We start from the raw sequence: 27,979 nt of genomic DNA, 5'->3' as shown, positions 1-27,979 counted from the left end.
TTACACTTCTCTATGTCGCTTTGCTCCCATCGTCGAGCTTGAACCAAGTACTTATTTTCGTTACCACTGCGCGCAGAAACGTTTGATAAAGAAATCCTCCGTACCTTGAACATCGGAGGAGGCATACTTCGGCTTTACTACTTATGCATGGGAAAAACCCTTCCTCGCGCAGAGTCACCTGTTTGCCCCCTTTACTGCCAGAACCCGCTACAATGAGCGTGGAAAGGAAGAGGCACCCAGTAGTCTCTTGCATCGCGTGCTCGACACGCTCGGCATCCTTCCCAATAAGGACGAGCGGCTGAAAGCACCAGCTATCTTGTATCGGGAGGCGTGCGGTTGCGTGCAACTACCTCCCCCAAGACCCAGACTCCTGTTGGAGCCGCCGCCTGCCATTTGCAGGAGAAGACGATTACGATCAGTCAACAGTGTGAACAGGCAGCGGCCAAGAGCTGCAGAGCCACCTGATCCTGGCGGCCATTCTGTTGGCGATCCGAGGGCTCTACGAGGGCATAATTGCCTCGTCTGCGCCCGTCGGCGACGACGATATGGGAGAATCCTTGCTGAAAGACAGTGAGCATTTTGGCACCCCGCTTTATGCCGCCATCAAGGCACACGCAGCATGAACTGGCGCTCGTCATTATAAGCTGGATGAAACGAGAAAACCCCAAGGACACGCGCAATTGCCTCCGTGCTGCAGTGATTGCAAACAACATGATCGCAGCAGCTTGAAAGAAGCCCTGCTGGAAGCGGCTAAGCTTGGTCGAGTGGACGCAGCTTCTTGTCTGTTCGGATTTGCCAGAGTTCTATCCTGCCATTGTCCGCAACACCGACTTTCTGACCGAATCTGCGTATCATGCGTCGCTATGGGGACATGTCGACTACCTCGAACTGCTGATTCAGCAAAATGAAGTTGGTCTTAACGCCAAGTCCGGCGAAACACTATCTTGTTTTCGTATCCCGTCATGATAGCATCGTGGAGGGGCGACACCAAACTGCTTTGCTGGCGCCTCCGCCAGGGCGCTTGTCCACGGGGCCCACGCAGGTTCGCCTGCGGTGCGGTCATGGCTGCCCTTGATGGCGACCAGCCCGAGGCCCTGCGCGTCCTTCTCGAGGAGGCCAGTGTCGGCAAGAGCATATCGGTTCAAAATTGGCACGAGGGAATGTTACTCCGCGCCCTTCTGTTGGATTCGCACAAAGCCTTCCGCAACCTCGTCCACGGAGCCTCGGGAGTCCCTCGCGATGATCCCGAATTTAGCTATTGAATGGCCGCGGCCTGCGCTTGGGGCACTTGCGGGATATCCAGGTTCTCTTCGATAGTGGCATACCTGCCGATACGCCACTAGGGGAAATAGTTCTCGAGCTCCACAGTCCTTCCGGGGGCGCACCTCGGTGGACGGCCATGCACTTTGTCTTGGCCTCTCCCGAGCCCGGTGCGCAGAAGATCGTTAGAACGCTGCTTGGTCCGGGCTTTTCGAAGCCTGGCGAAGGCAGTCGTCAGTCTGGCGGTGTGGAGGGGTTTCGGGAGGGCGTGCTTCGGCCTGAATCTAGGGCGTATCATTCTGGCACGCCGTATAGTACGCGCTACACTCATTGGTAACTTCTTTGGTTGCCAAATAACGAGCCAACAGCAATGTGTGCCTGCATTATTTCACCAGTTACATATCGCCCAAGATTGTACGAACTAACTAGAGAATTCCTGCTCTGGGGAAGGAACCGGTTTGTGAGTTGGGTTCACCGGTATGCAACGCGACCACAAGTCAGGCTTCACTTTCCCTCCCGCTTGCGAGGCTTTACATATCACATCAACACTTCTTTCCCTTGATTGGTTTGGTATAGCCTAGCGGTAGTATCATTATGTATTATACTAAAAGGCAAGAAGGTTCGACTCCCTTTGCTGTCACTTGTTTTTTCCCTTTTTGTTTATTTATTTCTTCTAATTCCCACATTTACCCCCTTTCGCATAATGGATTGGCCGCCCCTCTCTCCTAATCGCGTAACCTCAGACTCACATGACTCGACATTCTTCAGAATGGCAGTTCGCAGCTCAAAACTCTGCAGGAGGGATAGGGTGGGTAGGTTACTGCTGATGGTCCTCGGGCTGAGGCTGGATCCATTCCCAAGACTGGAACTTGGGATCACCGTGTCGCCACACCTTTGCGTCTTCCTCTTCACGGTGTTTCGACTCTTCTGCCAGGAACTGTGTCAGGTTTCCTTGCTTCTCCGCCTTGACCCGACGCCCGGCAGCGCGAAGGTGCCAAATGCTTCCATATATATGCTTGCGGATCTTGACGAGGCTGGTGTTTTCGTAAGCCTGGATCCATACCCCCGGTTGGAGGGACTACTCGATTCATCCTCAATCAGTCGCGACACCGATCCGTCCACGTCCTGGATACGCCATACGGCATCATCTCCTCCGTACGGAAGGCCGCCAAGCCAGTCGGCTCCTCTGGCCGTGCAGGCTTTGTAGAGACGGTCCGCGAAGCCTAGATAGGCATCGACATCCTCAACACCCTCGAGGCTGTGCTGTGCGCTCGAAATGGTGCCATTGCCGACCACGGTCTCCCATACGCAGCGAGAGCAGATCCCGGTTCGGATGGCATCATGCGCGCCGGCGATTTGGTCCCACAAAGGCGCATCGCTCTTTGGCGATAGCGAAGGGGTACTCTTCCCACCTGTCAGCGACGTAGTTATGGGGATAGGTTGACGTTCAAGCTCGCCAAGCAACGGCTCCAGGGATGAAATTGGGAGGCGGGTATCAAAGGCCCATTCGGGATGATGAAGCTTGACGAAGATGGGCGCACAGGAAGTGTCTTCGACTGCAGGCTTTCGGCAGATGTTACTCCTCCTTTCCTCAGCCTCCTTATAAGCAGTATAAAGGGGGCCGGCAACCTCATGGCTTTCCAAATTCTTGCCGCGGCAGGACGCAAGGTTGTCCTGGTGGCGCACAATCTCGTCTGTGCATTCTTGCCGGCAGTACGAGTCGAACAGCGGGTTTCGTGGCTCCAGGATGGAGTCCAACTGGGATTTGCTTAAGTGGATGTCGCATGGGAGGGTCGCGACCTGGTTTTCGAGGGCTGACAGGCACTTGTATGCATCTTCCATGGGGCTCTGGGGCGACGGCTGTCCCTTGGCACTTATGGATTCCAAAGCCTTGTGGATGGCGGGGCGTGGTCCGTCTGCGGGCGAGACAAGACCGTTTCTGACTGTCCAGCCGTAATCGCCCGACGGCATGTTTCGCCAGTCGGATGAAAGGCTTCCTTCCTCGGTGTACCTCCGGATCGCATCTCCCCACATCTTCTCCCAGTCCTCCTTTTGGCAAGTCTGGCCTGCCTGCTCTACACGACGAAGGTGTTCGGGGAGTGAAATGGGGACATGGCTGTCGGGGCTCATCACCTGCGATGGCTTCCATTCGTTCAGGGTGTTTTCGAGCCAGTCCAAGGTGCAGGAGCCACAGTTCCTGTTCTGGCCTCCTCCTCCAGTGGCCATGAAGCTTGAGAGGCCATCCAGGCTCGTATGGTTCTCGCCATCATAGATGCCCCATGTCTGTACCATCTCCTCCATGCAGTAGTCAAAGCGGCTGTGCTCACTTGGTCTGCAAGTGTAGGAGTTGCGATGAAGAAGGACCTGGAGAGCTTCTGCCGGACCTCGGCCCCATGAGTTGGCGTCGAAGGTTCCGTTGTAGTCCTTGGCGTCGAACACTGCGGCGGAGCATTCCTTGGTAATCCGCTGAGTCGACTCGGCCAGCTCTTTCCGGCAGCCAGGTCGGCACAGGTCCGGGAGGTACTGCACCAGCTCATGGGTGGCGTTGTCCCAGTCGTGGGTGAAGATCTTTTCGTGGCAGTTTATGGAGGACAGAGAGTCCCAAGCTGCCCGGCAGGCATCCGAGCTGCCATCTTGTGCTAGTGGAGGGTAGTGCAGCGGGAAGTCCAACCCCCAGTCGACACCTTTGACGGGGCCCTGTGTCACGGTGGTATCGGCCGTGTTGTAGCACTGGATGGCCTTCAGCAGGCCGTAGACGCCGATAAAGCAGAAAAAGATGATAAGAAGAGCATTCACGAAGCGGCCGAGGGGGTTGGGGCTGTTTGTCCTCCTGCCGATGCCGCCGGCCTCGGGATCGTTAGCGAGGTCCTTGGTGTCGCCGCGCCGGTCATGTTCAATATCGAAGTCATCTCTGTAGGGGGAATAGGGCGTCAGAGGCACGTCGGAATCTCGGTCAAAGGTAGCAGCAGCCATGCTCTCTGAACAGGTCGACACGATATGCTCGACGACGACTTAAGCCAAGGCAAGGGAAAACCGAGTTGGGTGAGTGACGATGCGATGGGTGAACGAACAACATGATGGAATTGGGCCATGCCGCGGTGCATTGGGCTTGAGATTAGGAGAGGGCGAGGCAGCAGGCATGGCATGGCCCATCCGCTAAGTGGGCTAGAAATGGGTTCTATTTGATGGGAAATGAGCTTCGACATCTAACATCTGTGCATTAACCGAAATTGTAGCCATACTGTCACACCATCGACTGGGACGAAGCGGTGAATAATATTGATGAGTCTGAATCCCGAAGGTGCGAGGCCGTACGGGAATCGTTCGTATCGGCTATCGTTCGAACGGCCGCGCATGCCGCTAACCTAAGGATGAGGGTATCATACCCACGATGATGATGCAGCTGTCAATGATCTGACCTGCTGGACGCGTCGATTCTTAGGGGACGCCGGCTAGCGGTCTTCTCGGCAGCTTCCATCCACTCTTCTTCCACTACTACAGAAACCGCCCCCTGAATTGGTCCCCACCCATCCGACACTTTGCCCAGACTTATCGATTACCACCCGGAACAACCCCACCAATACACTTACTTCTCCAGTGACCCCACACGAACAATCGCTGCAGACAGCCTTGCATTGATTGAGCCTATGGAGGGGCTCCTTGGAACCCATTGGAACTGGCCAGCAAGCATCGTCATCTCACACTAACCCACACACATATCGTGAGCGAGCGCAACCTCACCCGCCCACCAACCAACCCTGGTCTATTGATTCGATTCCAAACACGACACCGCCGCCATGTCCCATGCCCGCATAGAAGAAGTCTCCGACAGCGACGAGGCGTCGGACCCCTCCGAGGGCGACATTGACGACTTTGCCGACTCCGACATCATGCGGCAGATCGTGCCCAAGGCCGCCCCCCAGCAGCAACAGCAACAGCAACCGCAACCGCAGCAGCCCCAGCTCTACAACCCCGCCCCCCTCGCCCGTCTCCTTCCCGGGCACCCAGCAGCAGTCCATCACGCCCCAGGACATCGCCCACTACCAGTGCATCTACCCGGTCTACTTCGACGCCTCGCGCACGCGGGCCGAGGGCCGCCGCGTCCCCTCCGCCCCTGGCCATGGCGAACCCGCTGGCGCGCGAGATCGCCAACGCCTGCGCCGCCCTGCGCCTGCAGCCCGTCTTCGAGGCGCACAAGCTGCACCCCCAGGACTGGGCGAACCCGGGCCGCGTCCGCGTCCCGCCCCTCAACGACGCCGACAAGAACACCAACAAGAGCATCAAGAACAAGCACCACCTCTACATCCTCATCGCCAAGTGGATGAAGGACCGCGGCCCCACCACCGGCGACAGCGAGGCCCTCCGCCGCGTCCGCATCCCCGGCCTGCCCGGCATGCCCGAAGACGGCAAGCCTTGGCCCAAACCCCCGTCCCGCGCGGCTGGAAGGTCAACGAGCTCGTGCCCGCCTACAGCGCGGCCATGACGGGCGGCGGCGTCAGCGAGAATGCCCTGCGCGACATGATGAAGGAGATGGGCGGCATGGGCGGTATGCCTGGAATGCCCGGCATGCCTGGTATGCCTGGTGCTGGAGGCGCAGGTGGCGGCATGGGTGGCATGGGTGACATGATGAGCATGCTGCAGGGCCTGGGAGGAGGCGCTGGTCCGAGCGAGCCCCCAGCTGGCGGTGCCGGCGGCAAGAAGGCAAAGAAGGGCAAGGGAAAGGCTTGAGAGAATTCCCCAGGCGACACACTCCTGCAGTCTTACGCGTACTTGCTTCGTTTCGATCACTGTGCCCCCTCTTGATCGAAAATGGCAAGCCATCATCATAGACATGGCTAGACTCTTGGCTGGTCAGTTTCGGTTAGAATGAGCTTCACCTATGGCATTACGATACCATAACCTTCGGAAACGAGGTCAAGCTGAGATGCATAGGCTGAACCCAATCAATAGATTTATGGATGTCCTGTTACTCCCGGGTATTTGGGCACAAACGATCACCACGAATATGTGAAAAATTATGTGATATGTGTGTATTAATGATACAACTACAAATAATATGGTATTGGTCTGGGTATCAATCAATAAGCCCATGCTTTCTGCTTGGTGCCCATGTTTCGCTCTTCCCTTCGTCATGAACCTAATCTTCGTACAACTCTTTTCTCGTTTAGAGAGAACTGAAAGAACGCAAGAACGTGAAATTCTCTCATGCCTCGACCTTTCCCAAAACGCCCTCCCACTCCTGCGAGCCCGCAATCCGCACCTCGCCCCCAGATCCCGGCACCATCTTCCCATCGGCACCCGGCATGCGGATCCGCAGCCTCGCGGCCGCCCGACGCTTGATCTCCCTCTCCTCGCGCGCGGCGGCGCCGGCAGCCGTCGACTTCTCGACCGCCGCGACCGTCCGGGCCTTGTCGAGGACGTCGTCGCGCCAGTCCTTCCAGGAGGCCCAGTCCTCGGCGCGGCGCGCGGCGTGGTACTGCGGCGTCGCGACGGCGGGGCGCCAGGCAGCCAGGCGCCCGGCGGGCAGAGTCTTGAGGTCGTAGACCGCTGCCGAGCCGGCCATCTTGAGCAGCTCGGCCAGGACGTCGCGCGACTCGGCCGCGACGAGCTCGCGGCGCTGCTCGGCGGGCGAGGGCTTGTTCTTGAGCAGGGGCTCGGCAAGCCAGTTGTGCTGGTGCAGCTGGTCCGCTGCGCGGGCGCGGCGGTTGTCCTCGCGCAGGTAGCGCACCGCGGCCTGGAGGGAGGCGATCTCGTTGCGGAGGACGTCCATCTCGCGGGCCGTGGCGACGGCGCGCTCCTGGCCAGCCTTGTTATTGGGACCGCCCGCGCCTCCGGAAGCGCTGCCGGTTTCGGTGCCGAAGGCCTGCGAGTCGCCGGCCACCTTCTTCCATTTGTCGCGGTCGCCCTCGAGGGCCTTGAGCTCGCGGTCTTGCTTCTCGATGTCCTCCTTGAGCTTCGACATACTGGCCTGGGCGTCCAGAATCTGCGCCTCGAGCTCCGTCATACGAGCGGCCTTGGCGTTGGCATCACGCATGCGAGCCTCAAGAGTCTCGATCCGCAAGTTCGAGGTGCTAAGGTTCTCATCGCGTACGGCGACTGCGCGGCGGAGGTCGTTGTATGACTCCTTGAGTTGACGCAATTCCTCTTCGGCATCGACAGGGACGGTCTTGAGGGCTTTGAGCTCTTGAGCCCGGACGATCCAAGGTTCTTGGCTGCGATCAAACTCTTGAGTCTGGGAAAGATCGGCACAGACAGCGGCGAGGTCCGCGATCTGGCTTGTGAGGGTGCGTAGCTTCGACAGGTACGACGAGAAGAGGTCGGTCTCGCTAGCGGAGTATGCGGTTTGGACAGTGCGGTGGACCGTAGTTGAAATGTCGGAGTACGTGAGAGGCTCGGCGCGGCCCTCCTCAGATGTGAGAGCATGCAAGTCCGAACCGATCTTGCGGGACATATCCGAGAGCTCTTGAGTGGCAGACTCGCATTGCTCGAAGGCCTCGCCAGTCTCGGTCGTAAGCGACAGGTGTCTCGCCTTGAGGTCTTCCAAGGCCCGCACGGCCTTCCCGACAATGACCTTGGCACTTCGGGTCTGGCTTACGACGGCCTCTACCTTGCGGGAGAAATGCTGCGCAAGCTCGTCGTCCTCCCCATTGGCGGGGACAACGCGCTGCACCAAGTCCTTGACGACCGCAAATGCAGCGGCCGCCGACTCCAGATGGCTCTGCATCATCACAGTCCTCATCTGGACATTGTCTGCAAAGCTCTCCAGCCCATCGGAGATGTGAACCTCGCTAAGGTGAGTCATGAGGGCAATGGTGCGGGAAAGCTCGCTTGCGCATTGCTTCTCCTTAAGCTCGTCACGTCGCAAGCCATCAATCCAGCCGTTTAGCGCTCTCTCAACAGGCTCAAGCTCGAACAAGGCACCGTCGTACTTAGCAAACTCTTCCAACGTGCAGTGGCTAATGGCGTTGACGAAACGGTCGCACATCGATGATACCCAGACGAGCTTATCAAGAGCATCACAGCCAGCAAAGACGTCGTCTTCGTGGCCCGGATGCGCCTGCCCACCGACACGGTCCTTGATGAATCCGTGGAGAAGGTTGGCCTTGAATGCGAGTCGTCGGAATCGCAACAGTGCGAGCACCGAGTTCTTGTCCGCATCGTAAGTCTCCGGCAAGAAGAGCTTGACGATCTGCAAGTGTTGCTGCGCTTCCTGGGCGTCCATTTTCTGCAGCTCCAGATCGATGGTCTTGACCTGGGTCTTGGCGGCCGAGATCTGCAGCTTGAGGTTGAGGTCCATCATCTGTCTCGACTTGCTATTCAGCTGCTCGGATTCGACCTCGTTAACTGCATGGGACGCACGCATGTCTTCGAGGTCTGTCTGCAAGCTCATAACCAATTCTCGGAATCTGGACAGCGTGTACTCCATATCCTCGATATTGTCATCTTGCTGGCCCATTCTTCGAGCCTGCTCAGCGATGATGGTGTCTTTGAAGTCCATCTCCTTCTGCATCTCCTTCTCATTTTGAACATGGTTGGCCTCCAGCTCGTCATTGATCTCCCTCAATTCTTCCAGCTCCTCGATGGTTGCATTGAGCTCCTTGACGTGCTCGCCTTGGGTAAAGAGGTCTGAAGAGAGCTTCTCGATCATTTCCTCGGCGGCATCAGCGTTGTCAAGTTGCTCCTTCAGATCCTCGACACGCATCTCGGCTTCGACTAACTTCTCCTTGGCAATGTCGTATTGTTCTCTGATTGCCTCGAAATCGGTCAGATCCCTCTGCAAGGACTTGAGCAGTTCTTTCGATTTCTCATCTTCCTCCTCCTTGAGATCTCGGAACCGGATGAGGGCCTCCTTCAAACGCTCATTCTGCCTCTCCAGTTGCATCCAATTGGTGCTTTGTCGGTCTTCGGCGCTTGTGCCCTTCTCGTATTCCGCCTTTTCATCTCGCAGGATCTCGTTGTCGAGCTCCAGCTCCTCGGCCTTCAGCTTGAGAGCATCCAATTCAGCCTTGAAGACTTCAGCTTCTTCTTGGGCCATTTCCCGATCCAGGGTCGCCAGTTCCAAAATCGAGTCATGTTCAGCCTGTAATGTTTCGATGCTCCCAAGTCTGTCCTCGGCCTCCTTGAGTTGTTTCCGTAGACTCGAGTTTTCCTGGGCTGTAGTCTGGAACTTCCCTTCGATCTTCTTGTTGATGCTGACGAACTTGTCGTGCTGCTCCTGGATATTCTCCAGCTCTTTCAGCTTTTCCTTGTCTTCCAGTCGCTTCCGCTCCAGCACCTTAAGCTTCGTTTTCAGGTCCTCGTTTTCTCGCGCCAGCGCATTGTTCGCAGCTGGACGAGCAGTGCCGCTCGCCGTCCTAGAAGCGGGCGTAGTGGTCCCAGGTGTAGACGCTTTCGAGCCGGCGGGGCCGGTCAGCTTCTCCAGCGCCTGGGTCCGAGACTGTACGGGGCTGATCCCTTGCTCGCCGTCGCTCTTAAGAGGCGAGCCAATATCTGATCCTTTCCCGAAACCGGCCTCGTTCCCAGACAATGACTCGCCGGATGTAACGCGGCCTCCTGCGGGACGCGAGATTCCTCCACGACCGCCCCGAGTAGCAGTAGAAGATCGACCGCTTTGCGTTCTTGCGACTCCACCTCTGCCTGTGGCAGATGACGTGGATGACGTAGAAGCTTGCCTGGTGCCTCGGAGCGGCGGCAAAGCCGGGGGCGCCATAGATGATCTTGAGGAACCGCCCGAGGCTCCGCGAGCTGGTCGGGTACCAACGGAGGAGACCCGTGGATTTGAATTAGAAGGGGTGCCGGTTCGCGAGTTCGCAGCGCTCGCGATGGGGTTTGTGCCAAGCTGTTTCGTCGGTGACCTTGTGGGCGACTATTGACATTGGACATAAGTCAGTAACATTTCTTGGTCGGAAGAGTATGCATGATAATCTCGAAGTGAATACGAACCCTGACAAGACTTGATGGGCGACGTGTTCTATTGACCGGGCTCGGGCTGGGGGCATTCAGACTGATCCTCCTGGTCATCTGCGGATCTGGGACGGAGGGCCGCCTTGCGCCCGGAGCGGCCGTCATACTATTCGGGCGCTGTGCTGCTTTCGGGCGCTGCGACGGCGGCGGCGGTGCAGGCTGCTGTATGACGGCGATGGTGGTCGGGCGCACGAACATGCCGCGGCCCATTTCGCAGTCGAAGTAACGCTCGCCCTGGACGGAGCCATCGTTCTTGCCGCCATCGTCGTCAAGCTCGACGCCGACCCAGTCGCCGGAAGCGAAGTGCGTCTGGCCGACGAAGCGGATAGTGGCCTTGCGACCATCTGTCAGCTCGATGATCTGGCCGACTTTAATGCCGGACATGGTGATCGTTGTAGCGGACGTATGCAAACATTAGTTCCTCCACCGTACCGACGTGCACTGATCGGAGCTTTATTTGTACATTGTCGACAGTGCGACTCGGGCAGGATCGGGGTTGTTGCTGTTCTGAGTTGGAGATGTGGGTGTTGCATTCCCCGGAATTGATACGCGTCTTTGTTTGAATTGGAGGAAGGGCAGCGTGGGAAGCTCCGGCCAGGGGTTCGCGGGAGCTCCAGGCTCATACAGTGTGTGCATAGCTTCTAGTGAGGTTTGTACTGTATCAAGACACTGTGGGGCCAGTAACAAAAAGGGTATGATTAGCCCCTCCCAATCCTTCTACCACTAACACATCCACGACGACAGTCCTCGAGAAGCATTTCCAACCGAGGCCCTCACTTTCAATTGAGCCTTGGTTGGGCAACAATGAAATGCAGAATTCATATCAGCCATCTCCTGTTATTGCAATTCCCTTGTCCCCTACCATGCACCATTTTTTTCTTATTGTCTACCAGCATGGCTTACGGTACATACAAATGTAGGTACATGTATATTGTGAGTTTGCATCAGTACAATGCAAGCTGCGTGCTATGCAACAGCCCCACCCTTGTATTTTACTACCTAGGTACATCCCATCAATCTATCTGCAGACCTCCTTCTTCTTCCAAGCGCAATCCAACATAAAGCATTATCCAAATCCTTCTTTTATCATCACTACAACCCCCAAACCGCCTTTGTTCATGCAGAAACTCACATAACCGCGGGTCTCTTGCCACCATTCCCACTCCCACTCGCCTTGAAATTGCCATTCCGCACCCACTCCATGATCTCGAACCCCAGTCGACGCTCCAGTCTCTCGTCCACATGCACTTCCGACGCCGCCGGAGCCGGAGCATCTGGTGACGGAGACGAAGAGGACGGCGGCGCGGCGGGTCCAGGCACGCGCACCACCACGACGGCCGGGTTGACGATCTCGACGCAGTTGCTGCCGCGGCCCTCGTCGAGCTTGACGTAGATGGTCAAGTCCGGGCCGACGATGCCCCGCCACAGCGTCGCCACCCACTTCCAGTGGTCCTCGGTCTGGTACGCATCCTTCATGGGCAGCGTGGTGGCGTATCGGTCGCTCTGGGTCAGGGAGTAGCCCGTGCCGAGGACTGCGACGGGAAGCTTGCTGTTGTTAGCGGGGGAGGGCTCGGGCTTGGTGGCAGCACTGGTGGTGCCGCCGTCATGTGAGGAGGTAGAAGGGTTTCCTCCTGCTGGGTTCGTGGTGACGAACTTGACGAGCTCTGCGGACGTGTCATGCCACTTGAGAATCTGGGTCATGTAATTCGCCATGGGGTTGGCAGGGGTCTGGCCGCTGCTGTCTTGGGCGGAGCGGGTTCCTCCAACCTCGCTACCATCCATTTCCTGTTCTGGGGAGGACGAGCTCAGGCTTTTCGAATTGCCATGGCTTTCATCTGCGCTAGGGCCATTCCATGTTCTCACAACGCATTCGCCAGAGATGCTCAGCGCCTTCTCTACCACGACAGCGACTTCCTTGAGCAGCCCAAGCGCGTCCGCGGCCCCCTCAATAGCAATAATAGGCCCTCGCGTCTCAAGCGGCGTCGCGGGCGGTCTGAGGGGTGGGCTGATGGCACGCAACATGTTCAGCTTATACATGTAGTTATGTGTCCAACGCGACGGCGGCGGGGTTGAGCTATGAGCTTGGGGGTGCCGTGGCTGTTGCTGGTGTTGCTGCTGCTGCTGTGCTGCCTGTTGGCTTTGACGCGCTACCTGCTGATGGTGTTGTTGCTGTTGCGTGGGCTGTTGAGGCATGCCATTCTGCATTATGCCTAACCCGGCCATGGTGCCTGGGTAGGCATTACTGGCAGCGGTTTCTGGATCGGAGTTCATGTTCGGTGAATTCGGTAGCTGTGTCTGCAACGGCGGCAGCCTCAACGACTCGTCAAACCCGCCACTTGGCCGCGATGGAGTTTGTGCCTGACCGAGATGCGAGACGGAAGGGCGAGGGGGCGGCTGCATCTCCACCATACCGTTACTTGATCGGTATGGCGTCTGTGGCACGCCGCCTCCCATGCCACTTGACGGGGGTCGAGGCAAACGGCTTGCCCCTCCCGTATTGCCCTGATACGGCCCTTGTGGTCCGAACCCGCCACTAAAAGAAGGCCGGTGGTTTAGCTGCCCGTGTCCTGTCTGCTGCGGGTACCTCGGGTCACCTGCTCCCGGATACGGTGCCCAGCCTATCGGCGGCGAGCCCGGCATGTACGCGCCGCCTCCATTCACGCGTCTCCGTTTTGCCATGTTCTCCGGGTGCGTGGGCGACGCCATGGACATCATGGCGTAGTCTTCTTCAATATCCCGCAAGTGCGGCTGTGTGTAGCGGCGCCCATGGCTGTCGACCGACATCATGCTCGCGGAGCTACCCCGGCGCATCAAGTGGTCCGTCTCGATGACGCGCGGGTTGTGCGTCATATACGCCGGCATGTGGCCAGGGGGATTACCCGCCATTGATGGCGTATGGGCGGATAGGGGTAGAGGTGGTGGTGGTGCGGCCGCAGCAAACGGCGTGGACGGTGTCCGTGGCGTCGCGATGTACCGACCGCCGCACTTGTTGCAGCGACTGGGGTCTTCTCCCGCCGCCGTGGTCTTGTGCACCGCGCTGTTCGCGTTGCTGCTGTTCTGGTTCTGGTGCTTCCCGCCCCGGCGCGGCTGGTACCGGTAGTCCGGGTACTGGCGCTGGTGCCTGACCTTTTCCTCTTCGGCGAGCCGCTTCCACGAGTTCTTCACTTCCTCCGGCTGCTCGCGCCACTGCTCCCCGATCAACTTGGAGATATCTGGGTTGGCAAGACCGGGGTTCTTGATTGCTACGATGGCTTGGTAGTGTTGACGGTAGAGGATGAATGCTGTTTTTCGAACAGGCAAGTTAGTATTTTCTTCAAAACCCTGTTTGTTCAACAGAGCTCTGGAAATTGTCCTCTCAAGGTCTGAAACATGAGCTGAACGCTATCAAACAAAAATGAATAGGGGCTTGGGGGTATATGACAAAAAAAGAACTAAAATTAGAATTCTTTTTGGGCCGACTAAGAAGTATTAGTCCCTTTCATGAGTCGTCTATAACCCGTTTCCTTTGCTCCACGCAAGGGGCAACCCACAAAGAGCCCAGCCAAGGAGCAGTGGCCATCTTAGGGTATTGAGTAGTTTCCCCTTGGCAGGACAAATGTATCGTCTTTTTGTTGATGAATTGACAAGGAACAATTGTCCAGCACTCACTGTTTCCCCATCGGGTGACAACGTGGACGTTGGCTTGTGACTTTGGGCGACGTCTGGACCTTGATGGAACACGTAGAAAGGAACACACGAAAATAAAAATAAAAACAGCATTAATGTTGAGAGAAGGGAGCGTGTTTTATAGATACACTAAACTTGAAAAATAGGAAGAGAAAAAAAATCCGACATACCGTTTCGAGGCCGAGGAACTTTCGGCGCCTTTGTACACAAACAGATCAAGTCTCGCGGTCCGCCGCCAACGTCCAGCGGCGTCGCCAGAGATGACCGCCCCGACGCCGGTGTGTAGAGGCCCAGGTCCTGGAGCCGCGGATGCTTGTTGGCTTCGTGGATGTCTATGCTCGCGGCCCTCTTGCGAAGGCCCGGTTTCGCCGTCGCTGTCGAGGACGGGGAGGCTGAGCCGTCCTCGTTGTTGATGATGTTGTGGTGGTCCTCGTCAGCGGTTGTTGGTCTTCTGCTGATAAGAGTGCTACTATTTTCGTGGCTGTTGAAGTCGTTTGACGGTGTTGAGGAGTAGTGTGGAGGATGGAGGGGATGAGGGGGTGTTGAGGCTGGTGCTGGTGTATGCAGAGGCGATGGTGTAGGTCTTTGTTGTTGTTGTTGATGAGGGTTGTTCTCCTCGAAGCGATTTTGCTGTTGGGATTGTGGTGGTGGTAACAGCAAAGGAGGGTGTGGAGGAAAGCCAAGGCCGTTTCTAGATGTGGCCATGGCAGGTTGGCTCATAGGCCTTGTCAGTGAGGAAGGATCGCCACTGGATGAGACCAGGACATCATCATTGCTGTTACTGCTGGTAAAGGGACCAGGCGATGGTTGAAGTATATGCGGGTGATGAGGCGGCTGCGGATCTGTCGTGGTGGTGGTGGTGGCGATACTAGAATGTGTCGAGTTATTGCCGGCTATGTCTGCCATGGTTCAAAATCGGCAAGGGGACGATGGGATGGGGGGGGGCGTGTTGCCATATGCCAGTGTCACTCTTGCTTCTTCGTTTCGTTGAGCTAGGGCCCTGTGTCTCGTTTCCCTCTTCCGTCCCTGTTTCCCGCGTGTTTCGATTACGGTTTGTCCTCTCTCTCTCTCTCTCTCTCTCGGCAGCGTTGGTAATGGGGAGGAGCGAGGGGAGATTTGACAAACGGGGAGACCGCAGATAGTTGTGGACCAATAATAGTAGGATGAGAGACATCCAACGCTCTCAAGTCTCGCGTCGCCTACAAACCGCGGAAAAGTTCTGTCTCTTTTGCTTGCAATACGCACACCCAAGTCGTGGTCGTCGTTATTGTAATTGCTGATAGAACTCGAAGGCCCAGCCACCTGAATAGTCTCGGGTCAAGGTAGTGTTGATCAGGTATCCCCGTCCAGGTGCAATATTATTGATGGACTTGACATATGATGAAGGGAAGTAGTTGTTACTGAGAGACAGAGATAGTAAGAAGCAAGGCGAGGGGGTGCTATTGTGTATATGATGTCTTAAGTAATTGTATTGTCTTCCCTTGAAGTACCTTCTTCTTTCTTTCTTCTCACTTGCGGTCCCTTGTTGTCCTGGGGGGTAGGGTAGGGTAGGAGTAGTAGCGTGGTGAGAGAAGAAAGACACCACACAGGTAAGAACACAAGGGCTGATGGGGTGGGAAGGCGTCGGTAGGGTCAGATGCGCCTCCGCAGAACAAAAGGCAGGTATCAGAAGAATTAATTGATCGTAGTTGGGCGCGGGAAGAGAGCACGAAATGGGTAATGGTTTGGGAATGGTGTGAAGCCGGCAAGACTTGGACAGAGAGAGAGGAGGGAGATGGGGTCTTTCCTCCAGTTGCGTCAAAGGAAAGAAAGAGAGCAGGACTAAGGACTTGTTAGAATTGTTCCCTTTGTGTTGGCAGTTGAAGAAAGTGGGCTTTCTCTTCGTTGCCGTCTCTCTTTTTTCTTTCTTTCACCTCTTTTCCAACAACGATGTGCCACCACGACTCCGCTGTCCTTGGGCGAAGGGAACAAGTGACGATGATGATGAATGGCTATGACGAGGCGCCAGAGAAGCTGTGGGCACGAAACAATGGTGAGCATATCCCTGTATCATCGCTGCCGCTGTGTCTAAGTTGACGGGAGGCGGGATGGCGAGAGTGATGTGCTGTACATCGAAAGGGGGCAGGATGAGTATGGATGTGGCCTGTCAGCCTGTAAGCGTCCGGTCACTCAGATGTCTTGACCGCAGTCCCGATGACGATCTATTTCCTCATATCTCATCTGTCATATGTCCCGGGGCTTGTAAAGCAGGTTGGAGAAGGGGCGTATGGGCAGAATTGGGCAAGCCAACCCATCAGAGAGACCAGTATTGGGCAGGCATATGTCTCGGGAATATACTGAGCGTCCAAGCTGCTGCAGATAGGGCAATAGCCACATCGATGCCTCATATTCCCCTCATCCATTTTCTTTGTCCCGGCTTCTGCGTTTGTAATGCCGTTTCCGGGATAGGCGGGTGTGCATCTCGGTCATAGCCCGCCAAGCGAGACATTCATCAGAGGGGAGATATAACAGGGGGGGGAAATGACACACGAGCAGAAGGGCATGTACCATACATAATCCAGCCAACCAACAATTCGGGCAGTCTAGTATAAGAAGAAGTCAACTTCAGCCATGCTGAAGGGTTGGTTGTACAGTCTGTTAACGCATTGCTCGGACTGTACCGTCTGGAATGCTGCTAGCATTGCAATGCGCCCTTTGCACGCGCACTGCAGAGAAATTCCACGTGCGGACAAATGGCCATGTCGTACTTGCAATTGTTGGTTTTCAGCGCGTACAAATAGTCACCTTCTCATCATCTTCGCTATTCCTGGTTGTCGTCGATTTCAAGCTTCTTAATGTCTTGAATCTTGAGGCTCCAAAAATATAGAATTAGCAATGATCACGGCCAGCCCCATGTTACACAGTGAGTGGTTCGTTCGTTCTATTACACAACGACGACGAACATCACCAACAGCTTCTATCGAATAACCAGTGAAATTTTTCTGAGACTCCAAACAACGCCCATTAGTTTTGTTCCTACAGCCAGTTCTTCCCTTAACATTCGCTACATCCAAGTGGCAGGGTTTCTCGTCTTCTTTCGCCGGGCGAACAGACGACGGATTCGTTTTCCGTTGTCTCGGTTGTTCCCACTTTACCTGTCTATGGCTCAGGAAAGAAATCCACGTCCTGTCTCACTGCTCAATATACTGGCACTGCGACGGGCATCGAGGAACAAGTCCTCGCATTCGGCCACATCCTTGACATCAATCTCCTTGCGTCCGTTGATTCGGGCAAGAATACTAGTTGCTTCATGTCAGCTCTCTTTCGCTCACAGACCGACACTTGCTCTTGTAGGGATATGCTGGATAGACAAAAGAACAGGGAAAGACCCACCTTGCAGGGGTAAGCAACTGAAGACAGTATCGCAGACTAATCCGAACTCCGTGGTCGGCAAGCTTGTCAATGGCAGCATCGGAAATGGCCACACTCTCGGTCGTTGCCCGGATGCGCACAATGCGCTTGATCTCATCGGCGTCGTACGGCGTGGTTGGGATAATCAGCAGGCGGGCCAAAAAGTCCGGAGGAATGCCATGGGCGGCGACAATGCCATCCGTGCCGCGGATCGTGCACATGCCTCGATTGGAAGCAAGGACCACGATGGGCGAGATGGAAGACTCGAGAGCCCTGTTGAGATAGGTAAAACACTCAATGTCAAGCATGTGGGCCTGCAGTTTGTTTGTCAGTCCAGTCCAATAGCTCGGCACTCTCGCTAACGGCCGCCGAGGAATTTGCATGTTGGTTTGGGATACATACCTCGTCAATGAACAGCACACCGGGCACCAGCTCAGCTACGCCCTGGTCAATGTACTTGCTGACCACCTTGTTGATCTCCCCGCGCAGCTTGTCGGTGATCTCCGTCATCTTGGGCTTCATGAGCTGGCCCATCATGCTCATGATGTCCTGGCCACCTTGCGGGCGGGCGTTGGCAACATCAAGGTCGTGCAGGGTCACATCCTGCACAATCTCCTTCTTCTTGTGCACCTCACCCTTGGGAATGGGCACGTACTCCTCCGCCTCCAGATCGAACTCGGTCGCGTATGCGTCTGATCGTCCCACACGCTTGCAGGCACCTGTGTTGGCTTCGATGTAGACGACATCACCGACCGTGACTCTCTCCTTCTGAATAGCCTCGTATATGCTGGGGTCCAATCGCAACTTCTTCTGACCCTTTGCGCTCTTGAGTCCGATCAGCAGAGTGCTGATGGTCTTGCCGTAGCCACCGAGCGGGTTCTCCGCCTCTTCGGGTGTAAGCTCTGTGACCTCGCCTTCGTAGACCTCCTTCGTTTCGCGGACCTTGAGGCCAATGGCTCTTCGGAAGTTCTCCATCAGGACCTCGGTCTTCTTGATCTCGCTCGAGTAGACTTCGCTGCCGACGATGGGGCAAAAGGGTACCTTGGTGCCGAGCTCGTGGCTGAGGGCAAGCGCAACCGCCGTCTTTCCGGTTCCAGGGCCTCCGGCAAGTAACACACCTCGTCCTGCCATCTTCTGTGCCCGAATCAAGTCGACGACTACACCTGCAGCCTATGTGATTGAGGTCGTGTTAGTATCGCATCAGGACTGGCGGCTCGTTCGCACCGGAGAAGCATACCTCTCTGGCGCCGGCTTGGCCGACGAAGCCGCTTGCTTGCTTCTCAGCAGTGCCATCTGACTTCAGCCCCAGGCCTCGGATGTGTGTATGCGCCGCCGTGCGGTTTTCGCGATTGTTGCCCTTGATCTCGCTGATTTGAACCATCTTGACGGACTCGAGGCTCTAAAGCCTACGGGAAAGCTGGCGGGTATTTGCTCTGGTTTTAGTGATGAAGCTGCAGCGGTGGTGCTTCGGGTGCTTTGCTGGGTGTTTGGGCGGTGGATGGAGATCGAAGAATGCTGTAATTGCGGCAGGTGAAGTTTAAGCGGGCTGGAGGTACGGGAAGCTGCAGCTTCCAAGCTCGCGAACTTTCTTTTTGGCGTCGCGCCCGGAACGCCCAATCAACTGGTTGCGCTAGCAGTACCTCAGTACTTCCAACCGTCCTCCAGGCAGATGGAGTTTGCGCCACACTTGCTGGAATGGGCTCTGGATCTCATCTTAGGCAACGAATTGAACACCTGCTGTCTCCAACCACTTACCATTGCCAACTCTAGCAACAGTCTCTAATCGGTAATATTGGCCATTTATTGATAACCTACGTGTCCGTCTGTATGAGTATCTTTACTTTTTTTTTTTTTTTTGGTTCTGCCATTGCCATAGATCGAGCATGTTATTCTGTCACTCTCGCCCTTGGTTGGCCAAGCCACACATATATCCAGCATCCCAGATCTCCTGTGGCGCTTACACCACCACCGGCACGCAGCACGCAGGCTCCATGATTAACGAAACCCATCTCCAAAGGATCATAGTCATATTACTCAATACAGATTGACTTTGCATCTTGTTTATACATATACCTCTATAATTGATTGCGGTGGTTTGTTGGGTGTTCTCCTAAAGTCATAATGTAGACGGAGCGTATTTGGTCAACCTTGTTCCAGGTTGTACTACACTTCACGTACGTTTCACAACAATCAGCTGCAAACCTGTGACTAATAGTCCTGATTATTATGTATCTACCTAGATTGGAAGCTCATTCCGATAAAATAATAACTACATTGTCTTCTTTGGGCGAGCCTACAGAACGGACCTGGACCCATGCTGGTAGCCTTTCTCCGTAAACGAACAACGCCAGCTAGAGAAGTTCTTTATGAGAGCGCCTGGCTTCAAAGAGTACAAGCACCGTATTGTGAACTTCCATTCATAGACAATTGATATCGATCTTCGGCATAGGAAGGATAAATAATATTCAAGCCCTGACCTCTAAAGCTCTGGGCAGGCTGAAGTTATTCTACAAGCCATCGCTGGCATCAATTTCCTAAGGTGCATATACCAACCCAGACTGTCATTCATCACTGCAACTCCATGGTCAGCTCAGGGTCTTCCAGAAAGGGCGGTTGTACCAGGGGAGGCTTTGGTACGAACAGGGCGAGTAAGAGCGTCGACACTTCCACTGCCACGACTGATCAAGTCAAGTCAAATGGCAGCGGCGGCAGTGGCAGCTCTACGAAGATGCCTTGGAACGACCCCAACAATAAGTACAAGGTTGACTGGGCCAGGTTCGAGGCGGGACATCCCAAGGACCGCCCTATGGACCATAACCAGAAGAAGCGGCCACGGCCTGAGGGTTACACGGATTAGCATACAAAACTCGGCCACGATCATAATGAGTGACCCGATGCCCAACACGGCGAATGCTCGTTTCAGGCTGGCTCTTTTTAATGGAGATTCTGTTAGCCAACTGGCCTTCCGAAGTCCACGAACTTCAACCCTTTAGGGTGATATCATGAGGCGGGAAAACCAATGGCAGTTTTGGGCGTGACCTGGCAATACAAAAGGGTTGGGCACCATTTTCATATAATCTGTCTTCTTAATCCTGTCTCGTCTCCTAGCCATGATTGATGTGCGTCGTAAACTTTTCAAGAAAGACTGACTAAACATACATACCATTGCCAATTACGAAGATGGGGATGGTGGTTGGTGAAGTGGCCACTTCTCCTGTGATGTTTGGTCACTTGGGTTGGGACGAGAGGGAATCCGAACTCGCATTATGGGATGAAGCTCATCTATCGGTTCTGATGGGAATCAATGAGGACCAGGAGGGGCCGGCCGAAAAGGACCTTGGTGGGACCCCAGCTATGGCGGGCATGAAGCGGCCGCGAGGCTCGCCATCCCCGGTCCGTATGGATACAACTGAAACCCATGATCTACCGAGGCCAGCCATCCATTACCAGTCAGCTATCCCACAGTCGGCCATTTATACCGTCGTCTAGTAATCACTGATTGTCCACTTCGAGCTAGACGTTGACATTAAGATACTTGAACGAACATGATTGGGCTTACTGAATAACAGTAAACGAATTTATCCAATAGAGGCCTCTCATCACCAGAAACAATCTATTTGACGCCCTGGCCCACGTACACCGAGCCAAACACCATATCTATACCAATTCTAGCCTTACGACCTGCCCAACCGATCCCCTTTAGTCGTATGATGACCATCGTCATCGCCGTCCGCATCGACTGAGCCAGTCTCATCCAACGAGTCCAATAACACGACCCCTTCGTCCGCCGCGTCTATGTCGTACTCCCGCATCTGCTGGGGCCGACCCGTCTCCCCATCCCCGCCCTCCTGCCCCTTGCCGCCGTTGTCTTTCGTGACGACGACCCAGAGGGCGCTTCCCACAATAAGCGCACACCCCACGATGGTGACCCAGCCCATATGATCCCCAAAGAGCCAGCGATCGAACCCAGCCGAGAAGAGCATATTCGTATAAATCATAGCCGTTGCCCTATTCGCGCCCGTAGTCTTCCCATTCTTCTTCTTCCTCCTCCTCATGCTCCCTCCCTCCTCGACGTCCACCTCCTCCTCACCATCGGCCGACGAAGAAGTAGACACCGCGATCCCGCTCGTCATGAGGAACTGCGTCGCGAAGCCGCACATGCTAATCAGCACTAGCATGCCGGCCTGGCGCCAGGAGGCGGGGAGTGCGAACCGCATGAGCGGCTGGTCGAGGTCCAGCACGGGCCCGAGCACCAGGGCCGCCGTCGTCACGACCGTGCAGCCGGCGCCGAAGTAGTTGACCGAGATGAGGGTGTGGGCGCGGGTGCCGATCTGGCGCAGCGTGACGATGGTGAGGGCGCCGCCGAGGACGCCGATCAGGGCAGACACGAGGGCGATCAGCCGTTCCGCCGGGGTGGGTTCCGTAATGGTGACCGAGGCAGCCCCTCCTGTTTCGGGGGAAGTGCCATTGCCGCTGAACAGCACGCCCTCCGCTACCGACCCATCCACCGACCCGGCCCCCGCGATGGCAGTAGTCGGATCATCCGCTGGAGCTGTGGTCGTTGCGGACAGCAAAGAGAGCGGGCGGGCAATCAGCACGACGCCAGCCAGGGCCAAGAAGGAAGCCAGCTGCTCCCGGCGCGTGAACCGGTCGTGCAGGAAGACATGGCACAGGTACCCTGCCAGCGTCGGGGCCAGGAAGGAGATGACGACGGCCTCGGCGAGCGGGAGGTAGATCATGGAGTACCACAGGCCGTACAGGCCCAGGAACCCCGCGACGCTGCGGGCCACGAGCAGGCCTCTTACGGCCCGGATGCCGAGTATTTCATCCTTCCAGCTAGCAATTCTGCTCTCGCCGCCGTTGGTGACGCCCCCACGTCTGAGTTGGAGCGCGCGTCTTCTCCTGCGTCGGCCGGAGTAGTATGTCCAGAGCCCGCTGAAAAGGGTCGTGGTGCTCATGCGCCAGAAGAGGATCATCATGGGGTGCATCGGCCCCGTCTCGGCGTCGAGCTCGAGGAGGCGTGTGACGGCGCTCATGAGGGCGGCGAAGAATTGCGAGAAACAGACGAGGAGGGGGCCCTGGTTCCGCCGCCACGTCTGGACCAGATATGCCCTGCTTGCTGCTGCCCGACCCCCTATACCAGTATTCTTCTCGGCGGCGGTATACCCTGGGGGGTCCGACGAAGGACATCTGCGAGCTAGGGGCTGGGGATAGCGACAGGCATCGTATACCACTGTTATTGTTCATCCACGGTAGCGACGACGATGGCAGCGGCGAGAGCCGGCCATCTTGCTGGAATCGGCTTGCAGGAAGAGTCTCTGTCGTGGAGACACCTGGGCCAAGAAGTTCTTTCTCTTTGTTGTGACTTGGGGTCCGGCCAGTCGTTATCGGGCGGCCCCGGCGCCCTTGGTTATCGAGATGCATTTCGGAGCGATTATGGTTTATTTGCAAGAGAACAGATAAGTCAAAGACACCTGCGTCACTCGTGGCTTCTCCCCCTTATCTGGGAAGGCTATAATGTGAGTGGCACCGGGGATTGCCTGAACGTTATGGCGATAATTACTCAGGAGGAGCTTTTAGGCATTCGCAGAACCAGGCGCCAAGAGAGAGCACAAACGCGATGTTACGTATTGCGTGCCAAACTGAATTCTTGTGTTATAAAGTAGAGCAAGTCTGGAAGAATGGGTCAAATTTTGTAGTACGCTGTAGCAACTTCACCGACAGCGGCTTTCTAACAACAAATGTTACATGATAGCAAGAGAATAAGAGCCAGTAGACCTGAAATATACAGCGAAGAAACAGTTCCAGCGAGGACCACACCCTGTTTTCCCATTTTTTGTACCTGCAAGGGCGTCGCAGTGTGTGCCACTGTGGTTAGGCACGCCATGGGGAATGGATGTTGGTGAACCTAATCTTCTGGCCTTGGACAGGTACTGTTGGAGACGGGCACGCAAACAGTGGCGAGTGGTGAGCCCAGATTACCCAGATTAACCGAAGGCCGCACATGGGGCCAAGCGGTCGTCGCCAGCAATGGTTAGGGTAGTATAAATGGAGGGCGTGACGGGGCTTTGAGGGGAAGGAGGGGATGATGGGGAATGCAGCTCCATGTCAGCAACTGCACGCATCACGAACATGACTCTCCAAAGGATACCCTCTTAGGTACACAGACCGAGGGTTGCCTACCAGTTGGGAAAATCATATGGAAGATCCAAGGGAGAGCCGCCAGGATTCGAGGCCCTTTGCGCTGATAGGACGCACAACGGTGGGGCTGGCCTATTCAGGATTGCCGGCTCTTGTGGTTGGTTGCATCGATCACCGATATCGCCGGATTGGAGCTCCCGCTTGTCCGTTAGCGAACGAATCGGCGAAGCCCCGCTGCGGCATGGGGCTGGGAGGGGGCCTAACCGGCTGGACCGGCGCATACGGCGGTCGTGGTGGCTGGGTTTCTGGCTTTCTTAGAGGTGTAGCTCTGGAAAACCCATATTCCCAACAGGTTCGTATGGCCTCGTGCGTCAGAGGGCTGGAGGGCTAAACTTTGAAGACAGTGTTACTGGTGTTTGATGCACCAAGTCCCAGGAGTAACACTATAAGCCAATGAGCCCAGCTCGATGAAGGGAGAAGGGAGAAGTCCGAAGCAAAATGGAAGTGCCGAAAAATCTGTATTCACATGCAAACAAGCATGGTGACCTGTAATATATCCGTAAACCAAACGCCGTCGCTGTGCATTGCACCCCTAAAATATGTCAGGCTGCCATAGCAAACAAATTACGCCCTCTTGCAACGCAATGCCCACTACACTGCGCTGCCCCCAATCTTCCTCTTTTTTCGTGGCCCATCCTGGCTCTTCTTGACGCTATCCATTATATCCTCGTCGTCATCGTCGAGGCCCAACAGCTCGTCGTCGCCATGGACCTGCGAGCCGGACGCCGCGGCCTGGTTGGCCAGGCCGCCGATGAGCCCGCCCGCCTCGTCCTTGCCCTGACTCTTGAGCACCGCGTCGTCGTCCGGCTGGAAGGCCCTGCGCATCTCCTTGATATGTTTCCGCTTCTCGACCATGGCGGCCACGCGGCCGAGGTACTGTGGGTTCCGCCGCAGCGAGAACTCGAAGTCGTCGAACTTGAGCTTCTGGCGGCTGGCGTACTGCGCGTGCTGGCTGGCCTCGAAGCAGACGCCCTCGAGGAACTCGGTCATGATCTCGTCCATGACGCGGACGGTGTCGGGAAGCGGCTGGGGTACATCTCCGTAGGCATACATAAGCGCAGAGACTGGAAATAATAACATTACGTTAGACAACGATCCGTAGAAGGGCTGGTAGGTGCAAGGTAGAACACCTAGGGAGGGAAGGCTTACGGTCTTTAGCCGCGAACGTCTCCTTTCCAACGTTCTTCCCCGCTCGCGCACGAGGCTCCATGATGGTAGATGAACAGACGGAGTGTTGCCGAGGTTTGAATCGGTTGAAGAGAGTCGCCGTAATTGACTGACGAGTCGGCGATAATAGGGAGATTGACAAATATGGCAGGTTTGTATTGAAGTGTGTGGTAAGGCTGTCGCAGACTTCAAAGCCAACGTCGTCGTTGTCGCAAGGCTGAGAGTGAGGGTAAGATGATGAGATAATGGACCCTGTTCAATCTACAGTTCGCGGTAGAAAGCGCGTGTTGCAATTCTAGGTACAGCAGGAACCTGGAGGGGGAGTGACAAAATAGCGGGACCGACCAAGCAAGCTGAAAGCCCACCTATAAAATGACGTCGGAACGCTCATTGCTTTCCTCCATTCTCCATCCCACATCATCATCTCCCACGCTCGCTTCAGCAAGAAACATTCGTCAATCAAATACTTGGTATCAGGCCGAAGTTTTTACACTCCGCAACGTGTGGAAAATTAGCGTTCACGATACAACTATACCCAATTCCGGGTACGATTCTCGACGAGTGTTATATACGCACTTATATCATTGCGGTTAGCCTCAAGCGTGCACTGATCAAGGGTACCGTACGGAGTGTTAAAACTTACCCATCGCACGTAGTATACATCCAAGTTCGCAAGATCGTATCATTTCATTTGTCACGCAAGATCGTATCATCAATCGTTCACAGTTTCACCCGCACCAACTCACTGCAACGCGACAACCTCCAGCCCCTCTCAAGATGGTAGGCGCAGCTCCCCTTCTTCCACACTGCTCTTACCAAATCCGTATGGTACCTTTGCTAATGCTATACCCGTCTAGTCGGCCCTCTTCAACTTCCAGTCACTCTTGCTGGTCATCATCCTCTTCATCTGCACGTGTACCTACCTTCACGGCTTCTTCCCGGGCTTCATGGACAGACACAGACAAGGGTAAGGTCGCGTCTTCCCTACTACAACGGAAACGGATCGCTAACGGGATGCTACTTGCAGGTTCATGGGCATCGCCTGGAAAGCGGCGAGAATAGGAGAGCGACTGAGCCCGTACGTGGCTCTATCCTGCCTCGCCATGGCCGTACGTACCACTGGATGCCGCTCTTTCCTTACTGTCGCATACTGACCCAACGGATTTCCAGGTCTGGATCATGATCGGCGGTTAGGATTCTGAACCAGATTTCGGCGATCGAGTGGTTATTGGCGCTCTGGGAGGCCTTCGTTTATGTCATTGGGTTCATACGGGATCACATTTGAGGACACAGCATTTTGTTATTAAGCGAACGGAGTACACGGTTATGCCAATGGAGGACAGGGGGATAGCGACTGGGATAACATTTTGCGCATAGGGATATTATGCCGCTTCAGCGTACAATGGCACAAACGCTATTAGGTATACCACAGGTATAATGGAATAAAAGTTATTCCACTGGTTTTTTCTACCAAGCTACACCAGTTACGCCAGCCATACTAGCCACACTCGTGTACCTGCCATCGAAGCAATTGGTTAGCGTTGGCTCCAGTCTATTTCAAGTAATTCTGCATGACCTGCATTATTCTAAGCGCTAGAGGACGGCCACGCAGATGCTTCATTTTTAGTTGCACGGGGTTTGGACCGCGGACGAGGCTGACACAGGCGGCGCGGCTGTGTTGACGATGACTACTAGTAATTATACATAGCCCAGTGCACTCGCTTGAGCTACTTGTGCTATGTACATGTGTATATGTATGCATGGTCATCATGATATGATAGCTATAAAAGGGCTGCGTCACGTTTTAGCTACATTCATGTATATACACCTAGCCTACGTGGACTGCACAGCACACCAAGAACGGTCTGCCGCACCATGTAGTCCTTACATCCTAAGCATCGCTTAGATTAAACATTTGGTCTTCAAGGAGTAATCTCCTTGCTATCCCCTGGACGCTGCATTGCAGTTGTATTGTATAGGTTTAATTCTGGTGCAAGTCCGCCCCGTCTTGGGGGTGCTCGTACACCATCTCTTCGCCTTGTGGTGTGTGGGCTGACTGACTTTCATTCGGCCTTGAATATGGTGGTGGTGGTGGTGACCGCCGCCAGCATCAATAGGTAGGCAGCGAACGCCGCCGGGCACTATGTAGATGTTTGATAGATATGTAGTGATTAGTTGAGATGCCGAAGGTGGCTCTCAATGTCGTAGGCCTCGCTTCCACGAGCTCGGCGTGCATTTGTGAGTTACTAGTCGTTTTTGCCGATTGCCCAAACTACGGCATTCTGTCGATCCTCCTAAAGTGGTTTCATTCGTTTAAGCTGTCGTGCGAACTCAGACGCCGCAACATGCCCAGAGCGCCCTATCGCGAAGTCGGCCCTGCCCCCCTCCAGTGGATGGCGTTCGTTGATGCAAGCATCGATGGTTTCGTTTCTCTTTCGCAGAACCGACCGCTCGAAGCGTTTTCTGATCACATGAACCTAGTCCAGGCACTCCAGATAGATCCGGAGGCTAGAGATCTATTTCCGGTCGACTACTAACAAGTATTCCTTCTTTGTTGGGGGCAAGTCGGGGCCAAAAGCTTGGGGTCGTGTCGCACCTGATCCGCAAACACAGGCTAACTGGAGTATAGCACCACCGATGGGTCATTGTTAGTATGACATGGCTCCTTCTCCTAGTGCGTTTGGAATGCCTCGTAGCGGCCGTTGCCCCCCTGCCCAGCACCACGCCTGGACGGAGATTGTCCGTAATCGCACGGTCCAGAAGAGCGACTCCTTCGCACAGGCGACCCCGATCAGCCCGAGATCCCGCCTTGTTCATGCGCAGTTACCGCACTCTCGCTGGACCGGCGCATCTTCATATATCGATTACTAGATTCCAAGCTGGAGTGGTGCCGGCGAGGGGTATGTAGCCAGCCAGCCAGCCAGCCCTGGGAGGTTTCAAAACATCGGTGGATTTGGCGCATGCTCTTTTTCCAAGGAAGGGTATAGTACCAGAAAGCGGAAGCGCTTGGGACCAAAATATTTGATGATGCCGATATTGCCAGACTATCGGCAGCAGCCTCGCGCTTGCCTACCGCATACGGCACAGTGCCCACGCTGCAAGGCTTGTAGTACGATTGGCCAGCTTTAAAAGAATAAGTTTACGAGGTTCCGGGGTTCCTGTCCTACTATCCCTACAAGGCGACCTGTTACCCAGCTTTGGGTATGGATGGATGTCGTGAAGCGAGTTCTGGGGCGTCTGGACCAAAGTTGAAACATAGGAAGAGCCCAGCGAGAATGGATATCCGGCCTTGCAGTAGTATCACAGCGCAGGATGGTGCTAAGGCGTACGC

At 55.4% G+C, this 27,979-nt stretch overlaps 10 protein-coding genes across 10 annotated transcripts; 4 read left to right on the top strand and 6 right to left on the bottom strand.

Moving 5' to 3' along the window:
• Positions 1-962: 962 nt before the first annotated feature.
• Positions 963-1,262, top strand: PG986_009401 (uncharacterized protein; the record flags this gene model as incomplete). Its single annotated transcript, XM_066845623.1, has 1 exon — positions 963-1,262. One exon carries the CDS (start codon positions 963-965, stop codon positions 1,260-1,262), a length of 300 nt encoding a protein of 99 aa, XP_066698021.1.
• A 940-nt stretch (positions 1,263-2,202) lies between these two features.
• On the bottom strand, positions 2,203-4,233 carry PG986_009400 (uncharacterized protein; the record flags this gene model as incomplete). Its single annotated transcript, XM_066845622.1, has 1 exon — positions 2,203-4,233. The coding sequence occupies one exon, from the start codon at positions 4,231-4,233 to the stop codon at positions 2,203-2,205; it is 2,031 nt and encodes a 676-aa protein (XP_066698020.1).
• An 824-nt stretch (positions 4,234-5,057) lies between these two features.
• PG986_009399 (signal recognition particle subunit SRP19) lies at positions 5,058-5,988 on the top strand (the record flags this gene model as incomplete). Its single annotated transcript, XM_066845621.1, has 3 exons — positions 5,058-5,260; positions 5,353-5,706; positions 5,733-5,988. The coding sequence occupies 3 exons, from the start codon at positions 5,058-5,060 to the stop codon at positions 5,986-5,988; spliced, it is 813 nt and encodes a 270-aa protein (XP_066698019.1).
• Positions 5,989-6,463: 475 nt separating this feature from the next.
• On the bottom strand, positions 6,464-10,608 carry PG986_009398 (uncharacterized protein; the record flags this gene model as incomplete). Its single annotated transcript, XM_066845620.1, has 2 exons — positions 6,464-10,126; positions 10,204-10,608. The coding sequence occupies 2 exons, from the start codon at positions 10,606-10,608 to the stop codon at positions 6,464-6,466; spliced, it is 4,068 nt and encodes a 1,355-aa protein (XP_066698018.1).
• Positions 10,609-11,352: 744 nt separating this feature from the next.
• PG986_009397 (uncharacterized protein) lies at positions 11,353-14,340 on the bottom strand (the record flags this gene model as incomplete). The annotated part of the gene is made up of 2 exons (XM_066845619.1): positions 11,353-13,505; positions 14,061-14,340. Coding segments are annotated over 2 exons (2,433 nt in total), but the record flags the coding sequence as incomplete, so codon positions are not given.
• Positions 14,341-17,035: 2,695 nt separating this feature from the next.
• PG986_009396 (RUVB-like protein) lies at positions 17,036-18,661 on the bottom strand (the record flags this gene model as incomplete). Its single annotated transcript, XM_066845618.1, has 4 exons — positions 17,036-17,168; positions 17,263-17,594; positions 17,683-18,450; positions 18,518-18,661. The coding sequence occupies 4 exons, from the start codon at positions 18,659-18,661 to the stop codon at positions 17,036-17,038; spliced, it is 1,377 nt and encodes a 458-aa protein (XP_066698016.1).
• A 1,200-nt stretch (positions 18,662-19,861) lies between these two features.
• Positions 19,862-20,137, top strand: PG986_009395 (uncharacterized protein; the record flags this gene model as incomplete). The annotated part of the gene is made up of 1 exon (XM_066845617.1): positions 19,862-20,137. The coding sequence occupies one exon, from the start codon at positions 19,862-19,864 to the stop codon at positions 20,135-20,137; it is 276 nt and encodes a 91-aa protein (XP_066698015.1).
• An 817-nt stretch (positions 20,138-20,954) lies between these two features.
• On the bottom strand, positions 20,955-22,568 carry PG986_009394 (integral membrane protein DUF6; the record flags this gene model as incomplete). The annotated part of the gene is made up of 2 exons (XM_066845616.1): positions 20,955-22,447; positions 22,532-22,568. The coding sequence occupies 2 exons, from the start codon at positions 22,566-22,568 to the stop codon at positions 20,955-20,957; spliced, it is 1,530 nt and encodes a 509-aa protein (XP_066698014.1).
• Positions 22,569-24,072: 1,504 nt separating this feature from the next.
• On the bottom strand, positions 24,073-24,691 carry PG986_009393 (transcription initiation factor IID; the record flags this gene model as incomplete). Its single annotated transcript, XM_066845615.1, has 2 exons — positions 24,073-24,545; positions 24,631-24,691. 2 exons carry the CDS (start codon positions 24,689-24,691, stop codon positions 24,073-24,075), a joined length of 534 nt encoding a protein of 177 aa, XP_066698013.1.
• A 734-nt stretch (positions 24,692-25,425) lies between these two features.
• Positions 25,426-25,842, top strand: PG986_009392 (uncharacterized protein; the record flags this gene model as incomplete). The annotated part of the gene is made up of 4 exons (XM_066845614.1): positions 25,426-25,428; positions 25,506-25,615; positions 25,676-25,757; positions 25,819-25,842. 4 exons carry the CDS (start codon positions 25,426-25,428, stop codon positions 25,840-25,842), a joined length of 219 nt encoding a protein of 72 aa, XP_066698012.1.
• Between the last annotated feature and the right edge of the window lie 2,137 nt (positions 25,843-27,979).

This window comes from Apiospora aurea, assembly GCF_038362705.1.
Source record: "Apiospora aurea strain CBS 24483 chromosome Unknown utg000006l_segment0_segment0, whole genome shotgun sequence".
NCBI lineage: Eukaryota > Fungi > Ascomycota > Sordariomycetes > Amphisphaeriales > Apiosporaceae > Apiospora > Apiospora aurea.
Note: the sequence above shows the minus strand (reverse complement) of the source record. Positions and strands in the feature narration are given on the sequence as shown.